Source organism: Patella vulgata, chromosome 1 (genome assembly GCF_932274485.2).
Source record: "Patella vulgata chromosome 1, xgPatVulg1.2, whole genome shotgun sequence".
In the NCBI taxonomy this organism is placed as follows: Eukaryota; Metazoa; Mollusca; class Gastropoda; family Patellidae; genus Patella; species Patella vulgata.
Genome location: NC_065879.2, coordinates 87,721,504 through 87,745,782, shown reverse-complemented (window position 1 = coordinate 87,745,782; position 24,279 = coordinate 87,721,504). Strand labels below are relative to the sequence as shown.

At 39.5% G+C, this 24,279-nt stretch overlaps 2 protein-coding genes across 2 annotated transcripts; both read left to right on the top strand.

Moving 5' to 3' along the window:
• Positions 1–3,422: 3,422 nt before the first annotated feature.
• On the top strand, positions 3,423–9,832 carry LOC126832686 (zinc finger protein 665). Its single transcript, XM_056099381.1, has 2 exons — positions 3,423–3,551; positions 5,740–9,832. Exon 2 carries the CDS (start codon positions 6,455–6,457, stop codon positions 9,110–9,112), a length of 2,658 nt encoding a protein of 885 aa, XP_055955356.1. The 5' UTR covers positions 3,423–3,551; positions 5,740–6,454; the 3' UTR covers positions 9,113–9,832.
• A 2,193-nt stretch (positions 9,833–12,025) lies between these two features.
• Positions 12,026–19,471, top strand: LOC126810630 (zinc finger protein ZFP2). The gene is made up of 3 exons (XM_050535846.2): positions 12,026–12,060; positions 13,762–13,868; positions 14,383–19,471. Exon 3 carries the CDS (start codon positions 14,408–14,410, stop codon positions 16,400–16,402), a length of 1,995 nt encoding a protein of 664 aa, XP_050391803.1. The 5' UTR covers positions 12,026–12,060; positions 13,762–13,868; positions 14,383–14,407; the 3' UTR covers positions 16,403–19,471.
• Positions 19,472–24,279: the final 4,808 nt, after the last annotated feature.

The following is a 24,279-nucleotide window of genomic DNA, read 5'->3' as shown; positions in this document are numbered from 1 at the left end:
AACGTATAATGGTATCCATAATCTCATTTAATTTCCTATCCTCTCTTCTGAATAAGTTCCCTCGAATTTCGAAACAATGTCATCATATTGTCTTTGTCCTGATGGCAATACTGTGCTCCCTCGAAACCCTTCCGTTACCCACCCGCGAGAGAGAGAGAGGGGGGGAGAGAGAGGGAGAGAGAGAGAGAGAGAGAGAGAGAGAGAGTTTTTAGCCAATTAAACTATACACAAGAATAACCGCGCTCATTACACTGAAGAAATGATCAACAAAGCAAACGAGGCCATGCAATCCAAAATCAAACAACAAGATGAGGAGGAAAAGGTGAAAGTCGATCAAGAGATTCGCAGAAGGGAACTGGAGCTTGAACAAAGAGCAAAGGAAATAGAAGCAGAACTAGAAAGAGGGAGACAACTCGAGAGAGAAAAAGAACTGAGAAGACAAGAAATAGAACAGCGTAAAAGGAAACAAGCTGCACACGTGCATAGGCACCATATGCGACGTCATAGACAACAGTGTGATTTACAGTTAGACGTTTAACCCAGGTTTCAGCTCGATTTGTATCCGATTCAAGATTTATAACCAAGTTTGGAGTTCTAGAACTATTTCGGCGATCTATTATTTATCCGATTATATATTTCTAACGCCATCATTTCTTAGAAGTCCACAATTTAGATAAAGAGGGATCTAATGCTATTCCATGTATGTACATGGACCCTTCCAAACCACCGCCATCCCAATATCCTCTAACGTCATGACTAGGGGATGCTGAAAGTATTTTTTGTCTTTGTTGATGATGATGACGATGTACAGTGTGTGTAAGAAAGGCTTAATATTATATACCTTGGCCAGAGACGCCCCATCTTCAATAGAAGGCTTGATCTCACTTTAACTCTGTACATCTTATCAAGCCCTTTACGTAATACACTGAATATTGTGTTACTAATTTCGATTGGCTACTGACCAAGCTGGTGGCCTTTCAGATTCCTCGATAGAAAATACCATTGCGAATATAAAGTCTCGCGCTTTTCAGCTAAAATGTCTACCTCGGATAATCGAGTTGTAAAGTTCAAGGTTCTTTCAATGTAAAGGTTTCTGTGAAAGTCGCCGTGTTTGATTTAAGTGTGTTTGTGTCACGAGCTTTGACTGGACACTGTGCTATTGTTCACGTGTCTGCGGTAAAGGGAGCTAACGTGCCTATAAGTTCGGGAATTTCAGACAAATGTAGCAACGGCTAGATGTTGTAAAACTCACAGTCGTTACTTCAAGAAAATTGAGACGCCCCTAGATCTTGAGGTCCTGAACTGTAGCCCGCCAGTCTGACACTGTCACCTATAAAGGTAAATTGTAGCTGTCCAGCGATATGAATTGAATTTGGGTTTATCGTCCTACTGCTCTGTTCCGATAGGGCTAATGAATACGGACATGCGCCATACGGTGTGCTATGAGTGGAATTGTGAAAGTGCAGTAGCACAATGATATTTCTTATATCAAATTCCAACTGTCAAGGGTCCTTTTAACGCACACGCCAATGTGCACACGGTGCATCAGGTTTTCGTACCATCCAAGGGATTCCTATTGTGCTATATCTTTGTAAATACTGAATGAAATTGAATCGTTTTTATTCTGATGTTTTTCTTAGAGATTCAATTTTATTTCAATAATTCGCTTGCGCGTAGGAATCTTTAGCAGTAGGAGGAAACCAGAGGACCCGGAGAAAACTCACGACTTTGGACAGGCGAACCAACCTCTTTCCAAAATTAGAATGTCATGCAATGCAGTAAAAAACACCCCCCCCCCCCCAAAAAAAAAGCCCCCCCCCCCCAAAAAAAAACAAAAAAAAAAAACAAAAAACCCAACCCAAAACACTAAATGGGTCGTAATTTTTATTATTAATTATATTATTATTATTATTATTATTATTAAAACGATGGACTTGCGGTCATTTGGAGGTGTTAGCGGTCACTTTTAGCATGATAGGCCAACGTCATTTTTAATGATCTTAATGTGTTCTTTGCCCCCAAAAACCCAGGGAAAGACACCAAGATCATCAAATTTGAGTTGACGCCATATTAAAAAAAACCCCACTTTTCCGGGGGTCCTACTTTGGTAAACTTTTAGTATGTTATAAAGTACACTAAACCTTACCAGAGAAACCTTTTGTGGGTTAAACTGTATTTTGACCTGACTATAATATAATAAAGTATTTAGCGTTGACAACAACGTATACATTATATTACCTTTTTTACATTTTCTATGTAATAAATATTGTTTTTAAAGGTAATAAAATTAACAGCCTAGCGACCCGTTACCTCGTCGGGTAGCGCATTGGTGCATATAATGTTTGGCTGTTAATTTTATGAATTTTTTATTTAAATCTTTGTAATTTTATATTTAAAATAAAATAATATTTGGAACGTGTTTAACCAGTTCTATCACATATGTGATAATGACTGGCACCAATATTGTCCTTTAAATTCAATGTACATGTATGATGTACAAGTTGGTATTGTAGTGAACTGGATCTTTGGCTCTTCTATGGATTCTACATTTGAGCCAACACAAAAAATGAGTAGCTGATCTGTATCCCGGGTTTTCTATCTGGATCCGTCTCGGGGTTTGTCAATCTGTATCCCACCTCTGCCAGCAGAAAACTTCTGTATATAGTGAACCAGATCTCTGGATAGAGCGGATTACTGTGGTAGAATGGGCCCGGCTCTATCCGTTAGTTCCGTTGAGGGTTCACTACGATAGAGGTGTGGGAGTAGTCAACCAAGCAGCTGGCTTAGAAAGACTAACACCTGATTAATCAGCAACTCTCTTTATTATACTCTAAGTATACACGGCCAACTCCGTCTCAAGCTTGTCGTGCTCTCGAATCGCACTCCTAGCAACGGCTCTCAAAATGGATCTCTCCTCAGAGCTCTATAATCTTAACGCTCCTTTTCGGGCTCTCTATAACGCCCCTATAAGGGCTCTCAGCTGCATCGCTCCCTATAAGTCGGGGTCAAACTCGTCAGTGAAATCGACTGGAGAAATGGTCTCGGTCTTACCTCTGCTAACACCCACTGCTACGGGCAAGACAAGGTACTATATACCCAAGATCGCGTGATATAAGACACACCTATTGTTCCTGCCAATCATAAGCACATGCAGCCAATAGACAACGAGTCAGCGACAACACGCGTTAAGGCGGATATACGAAAATACATTTACAATATAAATATGAATGAAAATATGGGCTACATATTAATAACAAAATCTGTCTAAACGTATGTGACGTCGCGTGCAGAAGGCATTAATTTGAACTAAAACAGCGTTAGAAGAAGGCTTTCACACACGTCGGGAATAACAATTTAGATCCATGTCAATTTCTCAATAGATTTCAAAGTGGAAAGCACATTGCTACCTGGGAATAACAAGTTTCATTCTAATCGGAAATAAATTGAAACGCCCGAATCTAGCCATTGCTGAACTGTCATGGCGTCTGAAATGAAGAAAAAAATAAGAACGATACATAGGGTTCGTTTCTTGGACAACATAAAGAGAACAGGTATATGAAAATAGATTTATTATTTGCATGGTGACCTAAAGAATTTGAAAGTGTCATATAAATGAATCCAACACGATTTGAAGGCGTCTAAGACTGGGAAAAAAAATGAAGGGAGTAGGGAACTGGTGCAGTAAATCATTCATTCGTTGCATTGCAATTTGTCGAAGTTGTGATCCAGAGGCCTGTTTCACCAAATTTTAACTAAGATAAAATCTAAATTTTAGTAATTTGATTGGATAATATTAGATTGATTTTAGTGCTTAGCAAATGAAAATTGAAGTATCTACTAAAATTTGGAATTCATCTTTACCGGTAGGCCTACTGTAGTGTCTGTTCCAGGTGACACTCCGAGTAGGCCTACGACAGGAAAATTGCTTGCCATTTCTTCAATTTTTAATTAAAACACCTAAAACTTAGTGACATACCCGGAATTGCCATCCCATTACTTTCTTGAACGAGGGAACCAATTTCAGATCAAGCTATATAGCCTAACCTTTCTCTCTCAAAAAATCGTGGTTTGCTTACATCGAGCTACTGAACATCAATCATGTTTAACCTAGTTATCTGGAAGAGTCGAAGAGGGAGGAGGCGTTGGTTTGGCTCGAGTCATTTCTGCCTACTTGGATGTTAAGGCAGTTGTTTCAGCCCAGGCAGTATAATAATTAATATAACTTTTATTTTTACGGAATCCAAGATCACAGTTGTTTGTCCAACTGACTTGAATATTTGGAACCTTAAATGGGTGTAAAAGCACATCGCATATTAATGTAATATGAACGTAGATTAATTTGATTTATATACATTTATTTAAAAAATTATTGTAATGTTTAATAATCATGTTGATGAAATACAGGTCAGCCCAAAAATTTGATAAAGTGACCTAGTGGCCGAATGGTTAGCACGTGCGCACTGTATCATAATCCATAAGGTCTGTCATTGAGTCAACTGGTGTGGTTTCGAATCCACAGTTGTACGTGACAAGGAGTAGGGTTGCCTGTCCAACCTCATGGGTTTTCTCCGGGTCCTCCAGTTTCCTCCCTCTGCTAAAGACCCCTACGCGCAAAAAAATTATTGAAATAAAATTGAACCATGTGTAAGTTCCGAAATGACCTAGTGTGTGTCGAGGAGACGTTAAAATTGTATTGGTGAATCCAATTGGTTTTCTCCGGGTCCTCCAGTTTCCTCCAAATGCTAAAGACCCCTACGCGCAAAGCAAATTATTGAAATAAAATTGAACCATGTGTTAGTCTCGAAATGACCTAGTTTGTATCGAGTCGATGTTAAACCCCATTTCTCTCTCTCTCCCATTTCTCTCTAACTCTCTTTTATTTGTTTATTGGGCCTACAAATGGCGCTCGAAACCATACAATTACATCTTTAGAGTACCACCGGTACTGATACACGATGTCTCTCGAGCGTTGGCCTACTGATTTTAAAATGTTAATTGTGTCTAAATATTGGATATTGGTAGTTAACGTCAAATTAATTACACAGTTAAGGGGTTAAAGGAGCTAAATCTGTAATATTTGGGACCTAGAAATTGACACAAATGGGTCGGAACGTTTATACATGTAATAATGTTATATGACTTATATAAACTGATTTACATTTCGATTTTACTCTAATTCCAAATACTACATGAAGATCTGACCAGTTGTAATGGGCGGTGGGGGGGGGGGGGGTCATGGTGGCTAAGTGGGTAAGATGCTGATTCGCTTGCCTGGAGGACGGGAGTTCGATCCAGATTTTCCGTCGTGGATCCCCCTTGTCAGTGATGCAGGACGAAGGGTCTGACAATGACAGCTGTCTAGTCGTTCGGATGGGACGAAAAACCGAGATCCTGTGTACACATTGGCGTGCACGTAAAAGATCCTTTGACAGTTGGAATTCGATATAAGAGTAGGCCATAGCGCCGCTGTCCTGGCAAAATTTCCTTCATACACACTGTATGGCGTATGCTTGTTGTTATTAGCCCGTTTCGGAGCAGAACAGTAGGACGTTAAACCTCATTTCATTTCAGTTTTAGTGGGAGGTCATACGAGCGGCTTTTGACCCTATGATGTCAGACATTTGATTTACCAATCAGCATTGATGTTTCTTGTGGATTACCCACAGTTCCATGCACCTCACGCCAAAAACTTGCCGTAACATTTGTAATATTTTATATGTAAACTTTTGTATCTTTCAGATGAACAGAAGTAATGTCCACAAAACAGCATCAAAGTTAGTACATGGATATACTTACCTTCTGAAACATCATTACAACTGAAGAACAATACCAGAGATCTCATATTGTGAAAGGTCTATCTCTAATATCAGTGAAAGGGAAATATCAGTCCAAAAATGGTTCCGTTCCTTTCAGTTTTTACAAAGTTACAATAAACTATACACTGAGTCTGTAGATCTGATCCTGTTACAAAATATAGAAGGCGTTAAAGTTGTTCATCAGTGTTTTGTACAAAGACAAACCATTCGTGGGTTTTGCTCCGGTTTCTTCCCACTGCTAAAGACCCATCAAGACAAGCGATTTATTGATTGGTACAAGACAGTCAGCTCGAGGATCATAATTCAATACATTTGATCCGTACAATACACAACTAGCAAACTCAATCGGATTAAAATACAGATCTATATTTTGTTTCGTTTTTTTTTTATATTTTCAATGGCCTACACTACATCAACATCTGATAAACGAGCGGCTTTTGACCCTATGAAGTCAGACATTGATTATTTAATAAGCATTGACGTTTCTAATGGTTTACCCACAACTCTTCCAGATCCTAGTGTAGTAAAGACAAGTTAAATAAAATTTTGAACTATAAAAACGAAACGAAATAGGATCTGTGTTTTAACCAGATTGCCAGCAAACTGAGCACTATATTTCTTCTGAGCAAAAAAATAAGATGGACCATGATGATACTATACACCACAACCAACAAACTAGTGATGTGTCTCTAGAGGAAGATGACACCACTGATTGTGAAGATCCCCACATGGATCACCACAACCAACAAACTAGTGATGTAGCTCTACAGGAAGATGAGACCACTGATTGTGAAGAAATGCGCATGGATCACCACAACCAACAAACTAGTGATGTGGATCTACAAGAAGATGAGACCACTGATTGTGAAGAACCCCACATGGATCACCACAACCAACAAACTAATGATGTGCCTCTACAGGAAGGTGACACCACTGATTATGAAGTACAGCACATGGATCACCACAACCAACAAACTAGTGATGTGGCTCTACAGGAAGATGAGACCACTGATTGTGAAGAACCCCACATGGATCAGTTGAATGATTCATTCGAAAATGAAGCAAGTTACATATGTATTAGAAGAAATGCTGGGAATTCACTCGAGAACATTAATGACGAAGCAATAGATTATGAAGATACTGAACAAGAAATTCTTCATGGAAGCTCAGAAACTGATGACGAATACAAAGAAACTATTCACCTCCAAGAAAGCTTAAAGACTAATGATGAACTTATTGATTACAAAACAATTTCATGTAAAAGACGAAGAACTTTCACTAATAAAGTAAGAGAGGAGAAAGGAACTAATGATCCAAAAAGAATTACAAAAAATTCTGAATACAGTTTAAACAATTCTTCACACTATAAATGTGATGTTTGTAATAAATCATTCGATAATCCACTGGAACTACAAGTACACAAACGGGATCACATTCTACAGATTCCTTTTCAATGTAATGTGTGTACTAAGTCATTTAGTAGTTTAACCGATTTGAAAACCCACGAAGAAACCCACGAAGAAGATAAACCATTCAAATGTGATTTTTGTGGTGATTCGTTCAGTAATCCGTTGGAATTGTTGACCCACAGACAAATCCATACCGGAGTGATGCTGTTTAAATGTGACGAGTGCTCATCATCGTTTTGTACTCCACTGAATCTGCTCATTCATAAGCAAAGCCATTCAGGAGAAAGACTTTTTAAGTGTGATGTTTGTTGGCAGGGATTTAGCGATCCGTTAGAAATGCTGACCCATAAACAGATCCATATTAAGGAGAATGTTCATAAATGTGATGTTTGTAGTAAATCATATAGTGATCACACGGAACTTTTAGAACACAAAAAGAGCCATCTTGAAAATAAATGTGATGTTTGTAGTAAATCATTTAGCAATCACACAGAATTATTAGAACATAAACAGAGCCATCTTAAGAATAAATGTGATACATTTAGCAATCATACGGAATTATTAAAACACAAAAAGAGCCGTCTTGAAAATAAATATGATGTTTGTAGTAAATCAGACTTATCAGGCCATCTTGAAAATAAATATGATGTTTGTAGTAAATCATTTAGTGACGACACCGAATTAGAAAACAAAAAGAGCCATTTTGAAAAGAAATGTGATGTTTGTAGTAAATCATTCAAAACTTTATCTGATTTACAAACTCATAAAAAAACTCATTTAAATGATAATAACCCCATGCCTGTTAGGCCCTTGTGTGATTTCTGCGGGCAAACATTTAGTTCTAAAAACGGTCTACAAAAACACATGAGTATTCACACAGGAGAAAAACCCCATATTTGCAGTGTGTGTAATCAGGCCTTTAGGATCAGCAGCACCCTTCAAAAACATATGCGAACGCATACGGGGGAAAAACCCTATATTTGTAGCATCTGTGGTCAGATGTTTCGATTTAGTACTGGGCTATGCAATCATAGCAAAATACACACAGGAGAAAAATCGTATATTTGTGAAGTTTGTGGTCGAGCCTTTGGACGAAACTTTCATCTACAGAGGCATCGGGTTCTTCACTCGGGTGAGAAACCTTTTAAATGTGATGTTTGTTCTAAGACTTACAGTGAAAAGAGCAGTCTACAGCATCATATCCGACTCCATCATGCTTTGATTGCGGACCAACATGATTCCAGTGTTTCGGGTACTCCGGGAAATGAAAGCCATACCGAAGGGCAGCCTTTTAAATGTCTTGGTTGTAGCAAATCTTTCACTGAGAAGAGCGAACTAGAGGATCACGTTAAAATCCATGAGAAGAGATATGAATGCGATATTTGTCATAAGGTTCTACAGGCTCCATCAAGTCTACAGATACACATGAGAATTCACACCGGAGAAAAACCCTACAAGTGCAACGTCTGTAGTAAATCCTTCGCTCAGAGTGGAGGGTTAACTCTGCACATGAGGGATCACACCGGCGAGAGACCCTATAAGTGCCATTTTTGTTACAAAGCTTTCAAACAGAGTATTGGCTTAAAGGAGCATCTCAGAATTCACACTGGTGAAAAACCCCATAAATGTGATGTTTGTGGTAAATCATTTACGCAATTGAGTACACTACAGGCTCACGCGACCGTTCATGTCGACGGCAAACTCTACAAGTGTGATATTTGTGGGAAAGCCTACACACGTAGCTATAACCTTCAGGAACACGTCAGAACGCACACGGGCGAAAAACCTCATAAGTGTAAAATTTGTAACGAAGCGTTTGGCAGACCGTGTGATCTGAGATCCCACACATGCTGGCCTGTACATTCACACACATCGGTTCAGGTTTAAAGATGCGTTATATAAGATTTAGATAAAGAGCTGGTCGTTTTTGCTATAATAGTTATAATATAGATAATGAAAAATTAATATATTGAAAATTTCATTCAAATTACTTTATTCTGAGCAAAGTTATCATTGTTTGCAGTTTTGACAAGATGTGTGTATCAATCGTGTATTATCGTTACTGGGGTACTGGTATATTCAAGGTTTAGCCTCGCTTTCTCATTTTAAAATTAAATCATTAAATGGCCGAACCATTCTAATCTACATGTAGTTAAAATCTTGAGTATCCGATATCATCAAGAGTTGATTATGGTCTTGTTTTGTTAATAAATGTCTAATTAATAAAAGCTCTTGAATAAGGTATCTTTAATGTCAGACATTCATTTCATTTAAGTACAGATTATCAATCAATTTTGTAAATGAAATGGAGTTTAACGTCCTACTGTTCTGCTCCGAACTGGGCTAATGAAGACGGACATACGCCATACAGTGTACTATGAGGGAAATTTTGCCCGGATAGCGGCACTACGGCCTACTGTTATATCGAATTCCAACTGTTAAGATATCTTTTACGTGCATGTCAATGTGTACACAGGACCTCGGTTTTTCGTACCATCCGAACAACTAGACATCTGTCCTTGTCAGGCCCTCCGTTTTGTAACAAGATAATGTTAGTGGCTATATGTATAATTACCTTTGATTAAAATATAATTTATAGAATTTGTATTTCCTGTATTATCTCTACAATGGGGGGCAGCGGGGCATCTGTTAGTACAGTAGGTAGAGGGTGTTGGGGGATGGGGGGGGGGGGGATTTCCCACTGTTGAACAAAATTTGCCAATTTTCCCAGTGCTTTGTAAAGAAATAAAAGAATCAGTGGGGCCAAGTGAAAACCACCAGTTTTTAGTTCTATAGCCCCAAAACACCACTAAGGTTTGCAAAAATTCTAAATCGTTTCTGTACCTGGGGCGAGAAAAGGTCCCCTAACCCCCTATGTGCAAAACAAATGAAATGAAATGAAACGCCCTACTGTTCTACTCCAACTGGGCTAATGAAGATGGGCATATGCCATTTAATGTGTTAGAAGGGAAATTTTGACAAATTTACGGTGCTATGGTCTACTCTTTATCGAATTCCAACTGCCAATGGACTTTTATGTGCATGCCACTGTACGCGGAAACCTTGTCAGGCCCTAAGTCCTGCACCACTGACAAGGGAGATAATCCTATGCACAGATCATTTATTTTGTCCTACTTTCAACAAAATAATGTTGAACAAACAAACGTATGAAGCATTGTCACTGTTTTGATCTCCCTTCACTCTCATCTAGGGCTAGATTATGCTTGCACATTGAGCCCTTGGCTGAATACGTCATTGGGTCCCTTGCATCAACAGTGAAAAAGGAGCCTATTCACTCACACTCACACAAATGCAAGTTGTATATCAGTATGCGAGAGAGAGAGAGAGAGATGGGGTTTAATGTCCACTCGACACAAACTAGGTCATTTCGGGACTAACATATGGTTTAATTTTATTTCAATAATTCACTTGTGCGTAGGGGTCTTTAGCAGTAGGAGGTTGGACAGACGACCCTACTCCTTGTCACGTACAACCGGGGAATCGAAACCACGCCTGATGACTCAATGACAGACTTTATGATACAGCGCGCACACGCTAACCATTTAGCCATCCAACCCCCCCCCCCCCATCAGTATGGTGTATAGATTTATTTGGTACAAACATAATATAAATGACAGATTTATTTTGGTACAAAAGTTATTTTAGAACTAATTTGGGGCCCTGGCTGCTACCCAGTCAATTTGAACATCCCAGCCATTATGTATTGATCTGTCACTGGGGCCAATGTCTTAATATTAAAAATACAATTTGTATGGCAGTATGGTAGACAGATAGATTTATATGGCACAATGGCACAAACATATATAACATAATAAATGACATATTTATTTATGGTGCCAATATTTTTTAGAATTAACTGGGATCCCCTGACTGCAGTTCAGTCAACACCCCCCACCCCCCACCCCCCACCCCCCCATTTCATCCTACTCTGCTCTAATCCTATGCTCTAAACCCCCTCCCCTACCGTTGCTCAAATTCCTGGACACACTTCAGCATATTGTGACAAGTTGGAATAGGTTTATTGTGTGCCAAAATTGGAGCTTCCAACCCCCCCACTGGATGGGGGGTTGGATGGCCGAATGGTTAGCATGTGCGCACTGTATCATAAGGCCTGTCATTGAGTCAACTTGCATGGTTTCGCATCCCCGGTTTTACGTGACCTCAGGGGTTTTCTCCGGGTCCTCCGGTTTCCTCCCACTGCTAAAAACCACTACGAGTAAGCGAATTATTGATATAAAATTAAACCATGTTAGTCCCGAAATGACCTAGTTTGTGTCGAGTGGACGTTAAACCCCATTTCTCTCTCTCTCTCAGCACACTGGATACTACATGATTCCTTATCTAGGCACCATGCTATAATTTCGAGTTTGAACCCTATAATTACTATGACAAGGTACAAAAACAAGAATGGGAGGAGTCTTCTAATTTGAAAGAAAGGAGCTGTTTTTAAGAGAATTGTGTCTGTGATACAGTGATAAAATCACCCCAATAAGTGCACGAGAACAGCAACACATACGCCTACACGAAACACCCATTACCGCCGACAAGACACACAATAATAATAATAATAATAATAGTGCACTTTTAACGTGCTAAACTGCTACAAAAAGTTTAATGACTTTAACTTTCTGATGGTAGTTTATTTCAAAGTGTTGCTGAGACTGGAAAGATAGCAGTATTGAAAGTAATTAACAACAAAAAAATATTGCCGTATTGAAAATGATAAAACAACAAAACAAGGTCCATTGCCATTCATAACTTATACGCCCGAAGTTTACCCGGAAGTCTAAAACTGTCATGGCGTCTTATTGAAGGTAGAATAATTTATAAATGATAATAACTTTTATTTGTATCTTATATGGACCCAAAACATGAGAATTTTGTCAAGACAGAATAGTTAAACCTTTTCTTAAATACTTAGACGTTTGTTGCAGTCTTCAATGCAGAGTTTTATTTGTTATACTGTACTGGAAATTGTTCCAAAAAAACAAAGAAGTCCAGCCAGCTGGTCTGGCCCTCACGTGACTTGCATGCAGGTGCTACCGGTATTGGCCAGGGTAAATTGCCCCACGGCCCTACCCGTTAATGACTGTTTCCACCTAAAGGGTTAAAAAAGGAATCTTACTTATGCTCATCAGAGGATCGTTATTCATCAAACTGTGAATAAGAGGGTGGTCATTTGGTCAATCAAACATGTGCTATTCACATTGGAGTATGATTTGAGTCAGTGGCATGCTTTCAATCTCAAGTTTATACATGACAAGGGGTAAGGACAAGGTTGCCTGCCCAAGCGCATGTTTTCTCTGGGTCCGCTGGCTTCCTCCAACTACTCATCGAGCTATGTACATGCAAGAGAATTATTGAAATAAAATTGTAGCCTGCCATATGTTAGTCCTGAGAGGAGATGTTGGTTAATTTGGGTGTTCGAGTGGTGTAACCTGTGCTTTATTTAGATGATTATTTTATAGTAGGGTTATCTACCTTACCACATAATTTGAAAAATTTTAGTGATTTATTTTTGGTTATCCTATTTCAGATGGTCTGACAAGGACAGCTGTCTAGTCCTTCGGATGATACAAAAAACTGAGGTCCTGTGTATACATTGGAATGCACGTAAAAGATCCCTTGGCAGTTGGAATTTGATATAAGAGTAGGCGATAGTGCCGCTGCCCGGCAAAATTTCCCTCATAGCACACTGTATGGCGTATGCCCGTCTTCATTAGGCTGACCTTAAAAATATCTTTGTTTCGCCTAACGCGACCGACTAACTAAAACCACCCCCGACTTAAATTATTTTATTGCACTTTTCCACGATCTTTTTATTTTATTTTGCGTGTCAACCTGAAATATATCATGAGAGTTATTTCCCTATACTATGGCTATGGTTTGATTCATTATTGAAACTGGTTGATCAAGACGAAAGCGTCATAGGTGTCGCTTCTCAACAAAATGGTTGCAGACGAATACACGTCCATTCCCACGAAATAATTCTGCCTCTATGTCTGTGGTGCATAGTTTTAAACATGACGACGATATTTTCAATATCCGTTTTCGAGAAAAATGAAAGCACAACGCGCACTATCGTTAAAAACGTGTTGAAGGAGTTTCACACTTCAAGTTCGTGGCTAATCGTGTGCGAGTCGGGCATCACGAAAAATCCCGATGTCATTGATTTGTTTGCCAATAAAGAAGACGAATGTTTCCACCCGGAAAATTATTAAGCTGTCAAATTAGCTCTTAAGTTTAATAAAAACTTTCAGTTCGTTACTCTTTACGTCAGACCCCAAATTCATTAAACAAAATTAATGAATCTGTAGTATACAGCTAATAAGTTTTCTGTATTGATTTCTCTGACTTTAAAAAAAAATCTGAAAAAAAAACCGACCTACCGACCCTTCTCCTCGATTGTGGGTCGGGTTTGGTGAAACAAAGATATTTTTAAGGTCAGCCTTAGCCCAGTCGGAGTAGAACAGTAGGACGGTTAAAACACCATTTCATTTCATTTCCTATTTCAGATCATCTGATTTCTGCAGTATATTACACTCACCTCAACTTACCCAGGCCAGTATTTGAAGACTTAACACAGCTCTCTGTATTGTATGTAGATCATTTTTTTTTGAAGGTCAGTTGCTTTTTTATGTGTTAGCTTTCTTGGACCGTCTTTATTAGCCCAGTCATAGCAGAAATTTAGATCATTGAACCCCATGCATTTCATTATTTTCTTTAAAGTGTGTTTTGTTATATGTACATTGTATGCCCTATTTGTATGGGCTTTCTACGTTGTCGGCTAAAAAGAGAAATTGGGTTTAATGTCTACTCTGCACAAACCAGGACATTTTGGGACTAACATATGGTTTAATTTTATTACAATAATTCGATTGCACGTAGGGTGTCTTAATTGTATGAGGAAACCAGAGGGCCCAGAGAAAACCCACAAGGTTTGAAAGACGAACCTACTCCTTGAAACGAATCAAAACCACAAAATTTGACCTAATGAAAGACCTTTCAGCCACCCAAACCCTGATGTTGCTAAGCTTTGTTTTATTTTAATTTTTCACTTAACAAAAATAGTATCTTAATGATTGATATTTCAAACACATTTTCATGCATGGTTTATTTGAAATTTTATTTTACAGATTTTGGTGATGCAAAGATACTAAAATGGAGAGGATGGGTTATACGAAATTAGTACATCAATGTGTTGTATGTGCTGCAAAATTCCAGAAAGACTCTGAGTTAGAGGAACATAGAAAAATTTGTCGGGAGCGAAAGAAAACTAACAACCAAATTCATCAGGTTATGGGAGGTAGATGGCGACAAGAAGGAAACCAGATTGCAAATTTACAGGGCGATGGAGACAGTGAATATGATGATGAAGAAGATTTTGATGATAGCGACATGGAACAAGAAATTCGAGAATCTAAAAATGCTAAGCATGAACTTGGATCTAATGATATACGAGACCGACGTAAGACTAATGATGAACTTGAAGATGATGAAATTCCCCCGGCAGGTGAAGAGAGTGATGACGAATTGATCAGTGATGACGAAACTAAGCAAGTGCTTGGATCTAATGATATAAAAGATAGACATAAGACTAATGATGAACTTGAAGATGACGAGATTCCACAGGAAGATGAAGCGAGTGACGACGAATTGAACAGTGATGGTGACGCGACAAGTGACGAGGAAAGTGTTAATCATGGAACTAATGATGACTCCATTAATTGGGAAAAAACTAGGGATAAACATAAAACTAATGACGGACTTGAAGATGATGAGATTCCCCAAGGAGATGGTGAAAGTGATGAGGACTTAATGAGCGATGATGAAGATAAGCATGAGCTCCAAACTAATGATATTCGAGATCGACATAAAACTAATGATGAACTTGAAGATGATGAGATACCCCTAGGAGATGGTGAAAGTGAGGAGGACTTGATGAGTGATGATGAAGTGGAGATGGACGACGGGGTTGTAACTAATAATAAAGATCTGCTACAAGATCTGGGTCAAGGGTCTTCTGGTTATAAATGTGGAGTTTGCAGTAAATCATTTAGTAATCCAATAGGACTTCAAGCACATCTTAAAATCCATCTCAAAATTCCGAAAAAACCCAACCCGGTGTCCTGCGAAGTTTGTAATAGAACTTTCCGTGACAATCTCTGTCTACAGCGGCATATGACAATCCACAGCGAAGAAAAACCATTTATTTGCGGTGTCTGTAATGAAGCTTTTAGACTGAGCAGTGGTTTACAGGAACATCTACGGGTTCACACAGGAGAAAAAACATATAATTGCACAGTTTGTGAAAAGTGGTTCAACACAAGCGCTGGTCTGAATATCCACAGCAAGACTCATTCCGGTGACAAAGCCTTTGTATGTAAAATCTGCAACAAGGGATTTGTTCGTAGCGCCGATTTGCAAAGACATAATAAGATTCATACACGCGACAACCCCTTTAAATGTGGCGTGTGTAATCACTCGTTTCCAAGTAAGAAAAAACTTGAGATTCACGCTCGTATACATACAGGTGAAAAACCCTTTAAGTGCGATGTTTGTGACAGACCATTTCGACTTAAGCCCAATTTGCTTATGCACATCAGAACGCACACGGGCGAGAAGCCTTACGAGTGCGGGGTGTGTGGAAAATCGTTCGCGCAGAGTTCGGGACTGACACTACACATGCGAAATCACACCGGTGAAAAACCCTTTGAATGCGACGTGTGCTTTAAGACCTTCAAGAAGGGACATAGTCTTAAAGAACACGCAAGAATTCATACCGGTGAAAAGCCACACGAATGTGATATCTGTCATAAATTTTTCACCCAGAAAAGTACGCTAAAAGCGCACAAGGTCGTACATCTGGAAAAGAAACTCTTCAAATGTGATATATGTCAGAAATCGTACACGCGAAGTTACACTTTACAAGAGCATGTTCGAACGCATACCGGCGAGAAACCGTATAAGTGCACCGTCTGTAACGTGGCGTTTGCCCAGAGTATAATCTTACGAGAACACATGAAGATACATACCAAAGAAAAAACATATAAATGTAATTTGTGTTTGAAGTCTTTCTCGCAAGATGCTGATTTGCAGAATCATACATGTTTAGTTGCTATTCCAAAAATTGAACCCTCGGCTGTTTTGCCATGAAGGGTAAATAGACTGTAAATATTAAGAAAATTGTCTCCAGTTTTGCATTTATGTTATTAGTTACGCGAGAATAATTGCTGGAATGAAATGGGCTTAACCATACAAAGGAGCATATGCCATACAAAGTGCTATGAGGGGAAATTTTGCCCGGGCAGTGGCACTATGGCCTACTCTTACAGTATATCGAATTCCAATTGTCGAAATGAAATGAAATGAAATGGGGTTTAACGTCCTACTGTTCTGCTCCTAGACTGGGCTAATGAAGACGGGCATACGCCATACAGTGTGCTATGAGAGAAATTTTGCCCAGGCAGCGGCACTACGCCTACTCTTATATCGAATTCCAACTGCCGAGGGATCTTTTACGCGCATTCCAATGTATACACAGGACCTCGGTTTTTCGTCTCATCCGAAGGACTATACAGCTGTCCTTGTCAGACCCTCCGTCCTGCATTACTGACAAGGGGGAGCCACGCCGGAAAATCTGGATGAACTTTCTCAGCCAATGCAGGGATCGAACACCCGACCTCCAGGCTAGTGAGCCAGCCTCTTAACCACCTAGCCACCGTAGCTCCAATTCCAATTGTCAATGGTTGTTTTACGTGAAGGGGTTTGGATGGTTTAGTAGTTAGCACGTGCACGCTGTATCATTAAGTCTGTCATTGAGTCAACTGGCATGGTTTCGAATCCATGGTTGTACGTGACAAGGAGTAGGGTCGTCTGTCCAACCTCGTGGGTTTTCTCTGGGTCCTCCGGTTTCCTCCCACTGCTAAAGACCCCTACGCGCAAGCGAATTATGGAAATAAAATTGAACCATATGTTAGTTCCGAAATGACCTAGTTTGTGTCGAGTGGACGTTAAACCCCATTTCTCTCTCTCTCTTTTTTACGTGAATGGCAACATGTACAAGGAATCTCAGTTTTTGTCCCATCAGAAAAACTAGATGTTGTCCTGTACCACTGATATTAAATTTCATTTCTAGCATCTAGCCTTGTGTGCGAACCATGGTGGCTAAGTGGGTTAGACTGGGGGGGGGGGGGGGCGTGTTCGATCCCTGTATTGTCCGACATGGTTTCCCATTGTCAGTGGTGCCGGATGGAGGGCCTGACAAAGACAGCTGTCTAGTTGTTTAGTTGGGTCGAAAAACCGAGGTCCCATGTACACACTGGTGTGCACTGAAAAAGATCCCTTGGCAGTTGGAATTCAATATAAGAGTAGGCCGTAGTACCGCTGCCTGGGCAAAATTTCCCTCATAGCACACTGTACGGCGTATACCCGTCTTCATTACCCCAGTTGGAGCAGAACAGTAGGACGTTAAACTCAATTTCATTTCATCTCATCTAGTCTGTAAAAGGAAAGGTTATAATAGTCATATCACTCGCAATGTTTTGGGAAATGGTGTTTTAAAGGAGCTAAATCGCTAACATTTGGGACCTAAAAATCGACAAAAATGTGTCTCAACGTATATAATAATCTAATATTTATATATATATGAACTGATTTACATTCAATCATTTCTGTTTTTTCTGTAATTTCAAATCAGTTATGTACGGCGAAAGTCTCAATCCAATGGCAATCTCTAGAGTGTATTCGAAACAGTGCAGGTTCGAGAACGATGGAAGAACATAAGAACACTTTCAGGAGTCTCGAACATGAGAGAACGGTATCCATGGTAACAAGATGAATTAAATTTTTACAATCTGTTACGATAACTTGTTTAGTACTGACTTCGTTATTAAGCATAATTTTGATAAATTATGACTCCGTTTTACTCCTTTTCAATTCTTTCGGTGACGATTACATCGCTTTTTGATACGCCAACATGGAAATGTGGTCGCATATTGTCGTCTCCGTCGTCTACAGACCCGATTGTTTGGAAATTGATATGTTGTTTATTTTAGTGAGATGAAGCCTATTTAATTTCAATAATTTCCGTTAGTTTCTTCTGGAGTTATGGCCCTTGTTTCACTTTGTGAAATTCATTTGCATCATTTAAATTAGTGAAACGAAGACGCCTATTAAATTTCTGCAATTTCAGTGAATTACGTCTAGAGTTGTGGCCCTTGTTTCACTTTGTCGAACCTTGTGAACGCGCGAACAACAAAATTATCATCCGATCTGTATGAAATTTGTATGCATTATTTAAATTAATAAAACAAAAAACAAAAAAATCTGTCAAATTTCAACAATTAAGGCCCTTGTTTCAGTTTGTAGAACCTTTGTAAACCCACAAACGACGAAAATTATAATCTTGTATGAAATTTTGTTGTAAATGCCCCAATTACCTACAAAAGAATGAATATGCGACAATCCCTGTTGACCGCACGGACGATTTAACTGCTGTGGGCGTGTGTTGTGTTGCCTGCCCACCTATCTTACTTGATGTTATACTGACCACAATTTTCGAACGGTATTAAACTTTTAAATTAATAAATGCACCCATGATGCTGTTTTCTTGGCAGTTATCGACGCGTCTACCATGTTTGTTCTCGTCTCACACCAGCTAATGAGGTTGTGTGGTATTTGAGAACGGGAATGTGTTCGCGAACGCATTCCAGGCTGCTCAAGTCCGACAAGAACCCATTCTCCGTCCGTTCTCTGCACTGGAACACTGTTTCAAATACACCCCTAGTGTCTGGTTATTTCAGTCTACACCTGTAGTATTTATTGCGTATGCTCTCCAGATAAGAGTATGAGGTCACCGTTTGTCACTTGTAGAATATGTCTAGCCTCATTCTTCGAGTCCCCTGTTACAAATGGCTCTGAAACGCATTATGTTTATTTTGTCTTACATATTGGATATCAGAAGCCCATCTTTTCCCGGTAAGATCACAACATCAATGTTGATTTAGATTGACAAATAATTTGTGTTTTCCATGTCAAAGACTTTGGAAGATATTGAGTTCGAGACTTGGCTACTTTAACCAACCATGTGTTGCTATGTATCTCTCCCCAGACAAAATAATTGTTTCATTATTATATATACAAACAAATTTAGATTATGTTAATAATTGTAATTGTTGATTTATGAATTGTATGTACTTAATGATATGCATGTATTACATTGAAAAACACAACAAAATATTTGTTTTTATTTGTCGTTTTGAAAATATTTGCTAAAAACAAACACATATTTAATATGTTAAAATATGAACAGTTGTGCAAAGCTTCCATATTCAATTCAATGGGCGGTCACGGTGGCTAAATGGGTAAGACGCTGGCTCGCTAGCCTGGAGGTCGGGTGTTCGATCCCTGCATTGGCCGAGAAAGTTCATCCAGATTTTCTGGTGTGGTTCCCCCTTATCAGTGATGCAGGACGGAGGGCCTGACAAGGAAAGCTGTCTAGTCATTCGGATAATACGAAAAACTGAGGTCCCGTGTACACATTGGCGTGCACGTAAAAGATCCCTTGACAGTTGCAATTTGATATAAGAGTAGGCCGCAGTGCCGCTGTCCAGGCAAAATGTCCCTCATAGCACACTGTATGGCGTATACCCGTCTTCATTAGCCCAGTTCGGAGCAAAACAGTAGGACGTTAAACCTCATTTCAATTCAATTCAATTCAATTCAATGGGTATATAGTATTCATCTGCATCTCATTTGTTCAAAGGTGGGAGTGACAACAGCCCAGAGATTGGCACACGGCCGACACGGGTATACTTTTATTTAGTTCAATGACAAACCATAATTAACTCAATAGGCCATCAGATGGCTCCGATTTTAAGTAGATTAGACCGGTTCGGCCAATTTAATTTAAAATGAATAAGCCAAGCCAAGTCTGGAATATCCAGAACCAAATTGAAATGATGCAGATTATGTTGATGGTATGTGTGACCCTCTTCCAATTGTCAGTGACATGGTATCATGGCAACCCTGCACTCACCCCCCCCCCCACCCCCGAACGAGGCCGAGTAAATGCCCCTAAGCAGTGATGTAGCCAGTTGGTGGGGGGGGTCTCCATGGCGACATTGCCCCCTCCCCTCATCTCCAGTTCTATAAAATTAAAAGCTCAGTATATTACATGTTATGCGTTGCTATCTGAAGCTTTTTCGCACCTACATCATTCGATTCTTTCACTCCTCTGTGGTCTTCTGCTATCTCATCAATATAATATTCACGGTTATAGTGAACCGCCCAGTTAGTAGTACCACTAGTGAGAGGGTCGTCGGGTGAAGGACTGTACACATGTTCTGTCAACTAACAAAACAGGCAGAATAGACAGACAGATCTTGAGATTCCGTCCCATTTCTGATCCTCTCATTCACAAGCAATGACCTCAAATGCCAGGAAATTGACTCCAATTTTCTAAATTCTCACAGGAATCCCCTTCAGACTGCTCATGCAGTATGCCTTGGGAATCCAAACCCTATCCACCCCTCCCCACCCAACCATCCAACCCCTCAACAAACATCCTGGCTTCACCACTGGCAACAAGGTTCACAAAGTTTGATAAAATTCATTGCAGGTTGGGATTTTATCACAGTTTCTTTTTTTTTTAAAAAATAAGTTTTTTGGCTTAATAATTCATAAAATCAATTTCCAAAAATACATGTGAAGATAATTGTATAGTACAAGGCAAATAAATGACAGACTTAAGTAATATAATATACACTGTAAATGAAATGAAATGAGGTTTAACGTCCTACTGTTCTGCTCCTAAACTGGGCCTATGAACACGGGCATACGCTATACAGTGTGCTATGAGGGAAATTTTGCCCGGGCAGCGGCACTACGGCCTACTCTTGTATCGAATTCCAACTGCCAAGGGATCTTTTATGTGCACGCCAATGTGTACACGAGACCTCGGTTTTCCATCCCATCCTCACAACTAGACAGCTGTCCTTGTCAGGCCCCATGTCCTGCATCACTGACAAGGCGAAACCACAATATACACTGTACCAGGGTTAATCAGCAAATTAATACCTGTTTATAGTGGTATTATCAAGGAATCAGGCTTAAGATAGATCATATTGCCATTTTGAACTGATAGTTTCTAGATCCGCTACTGATAGCTGGGTGGGATTGTGTATGGCGCTGTAGATTTTGAACACCCCGCCTCCCTATTAAGGGTTTCTAGATCCGCTATTGATAGCGGGGTGGGATTGTGTATGATGCTATAGATTTTGAACGTCCCCGCCCCACTATTAAGGGTTTCTAGATCCACTATTGATAGCAACAGATGATATGGCTCTACAAATTGCTTACTGTAAAACGTTTCAAATAAAAACAGGGTTTTTTTAGATTTAGAAATGATACCCTGGGGTGGACACGAGGTAACTGTGAACTGAGAATAAAGAGTCTGTTCGTGTGCAATACGGTAAATACTGGGTAATTGTCAGGGTCCCCACAAGCCAATGTAGTGCCCCAGGGCAAGAGTTTCGGGGACGCCGCTCCAGGGCAAGAGTTTCGGGGACGCCGCTCCAGGGCAAAAGTTTCAGTGACGCTTCCATCCCCCCACCCCCGTGCATACTGTAACTGCTATGTTCAGAGCCTGTGCTCAGTTGATTTTCTATGATTAGATGTTGTCCTGTACCACCGATATTAAACCCCATTTCATTTTCTAGCATCTAGCCTTGTGTGCGAACCATGGTGGGTAAGACTGGGGGTCGCGTGTTCGATCTCTGTATTGTCCGAGAAAGTTCATCGGGACTTTCCGCCGTGGTTTTCCATTGTCAGTGGTGCATGATAGAGGGCCGGACAAAAACAGCTGTCTAGTCGTTCAGTTGGGTCGAAAAACCGAGATCCTGTGTACAAACTGATGCGCACCAAAAAGATCCCTTGGCAGTTGGAATTCAATATAAAGAGTAGGCCATAGAGCCTCTGCCCGGGCAAAATTTCCCTCATAGCACACTGTATGGCGTATGCCCATCTTCATTAGCCCAGTTGGAGCAGAACAATATGTCGATAAACCCCATTTCATTTCATCTCATCTAGTCTGTAAAAGGAAAGGTTATAATAGTCATATCACTCACACTGTTTTGGGAAATGGTGTTTTAAAGGAGCTAAATCGCTAATATTTGGGACCTAGAAATCGAGAAAAATGGGTCTCAACTTATATAATAATCTAATATTATATGAACTTATTTACATACATTCAATCATTTCTGTTTTTACTGTAATTTCAAATCAGTTATGTACGGCGAAAGTCTCAATCGAATGGCAATCTCTAGAGTGTTCGAGAACGGCGGAAGAACATAAGAACACTTTCAGGAGTCTCGAACGGTATCCATGGTAAAAAGATGAATTAAATTTATACAATCTGTTACGATAACTTGTTTAGTACTGACTTCGTTATTAAGCATAATTTTGATAAATTATGATCCTGTTTTACTCATTTTCAATTCTTTCGGTGACGATTACATCGCCTTTTGATATGCCCACATGGAAATGTGGTCGCATATTGTCGTCGCCCTCGTCCGTCGTCTATAGACCTGATTGTTTTGAAATTGATATGTTGTTATTTTAGTGAGATGAAGCCTATTTAATTTCAATAATTTCCGTTAGTTTCTTCTGGAGTTATGGCCCTTATTTCACTTTGTGAAATTCATTTGCATCATTTAAATTAGTGAAACGAAGACGCCTATTAAATTTCTGCAATTTCAGTGAATTACGTCTAGAGTTGTGGCCCTTGTTTCACTTTGTCGAACCTTGTGAATGCGCGAACAACAAAATTATCATCCGATCTGTATGAAATTTGTATACATTATTTAAATTAATAAAACAAAAAACAAAAAAAATCTGTCAAATTTCAACAATTAAGGCCCTTGTTTCATTTTGTAGAACCTTTGTAAACCCACAAACGACGAAAATTATAATCTTGTATGAAATTTTCTTGTAAATGCCCCAATTACCTACAAAAGAATGAATATGCGACAATCCCTGTTGACCGCGCGGACGATTTAACTGCTGTGGGTGTGTGTTGTGTTGCCTGCCAACCTATCTTACTTGATGTTATACTGACCACAATTTTCGAACGGTATTAAACTTTTAAATTAATAAATGCACCCATGATGCTGTTTTCTTGGCAGTTATCGACGCGTCCACCATGTTTGTTCTCGTCTCACACCAGCTAATGAGGTTGTGTGGTATTTGAGAACGGGAATGTGTTCGCAAACGCATTCCAGGCTGCTCAAGTCCGACAAGAACCCATTCTCCGTCCGTTCTCTGCACTGGAACACTGTTTCAAATACACCCCTAGTGTCTGGTTATTTCAGTCTACACCTGTAGTATTTATTGCGCATGCTCTCCAGATAAGAGTATGAGGTCACCGTTTGTCACTTGTAGAATATGTCTAGCCTCATTCTTCGAGTCCCCTGTTACAAATGGCTCTGAAACGCATTATGTTTATTTTGTCTTACATATTGGATATCAGAAGCCCATCTTTTCCCGGTAAGATCACAACATCAATGTTGATTTAGATTGACAAATAATTCGTGTTTTCCATGTCAAAGACTTTGGAAGATATTGAGTTCGAGACTTGGCTACTTTAACCAACCATGTGTTGCTATGTATCTCTCCCCAGACAAAATAATTGTTTCATTATTATATATACAAACAAATTTAGATTATGTTAATAATTGTAATTGTTGATTTATGAATTGTATGTACTTAATGATATGCATGTATTACATTGAAAAACACAACAAAATATTTGTTTTTATTTGTCGTTTTGAAAATATTTGCTAAAAACAAACACAAATTTAATATGTTAAAATATGAACAGTTGTGCAAAGCTTCCATATTCAATTCAATGGGCGGTGACGGTGGCTAAATGGGTAAGACGCTGGCTCGCTAGCCTGGAGGTCGGGTGTTCGATCCCTGCATTGGCCGAGAAAGTTCATCCAGATTTTCTGATGTAGTTCCCCCTTATCAGTGAT

Coding starts and splice junctions, on each gene's coding strand:
- LOC126832686 (XM_056099381.1), top strand. CDS start 6,455: ATGGACCATGATGATACTATACACCACAACCAACAAACTAGTGATGTG.
- LOC126810630 (XM_050535846.2), top strand. CDS start 14,408: ATGGAGAGGATGGGTTATACGAAATTAGTACATCAATGTGTTGTATGT.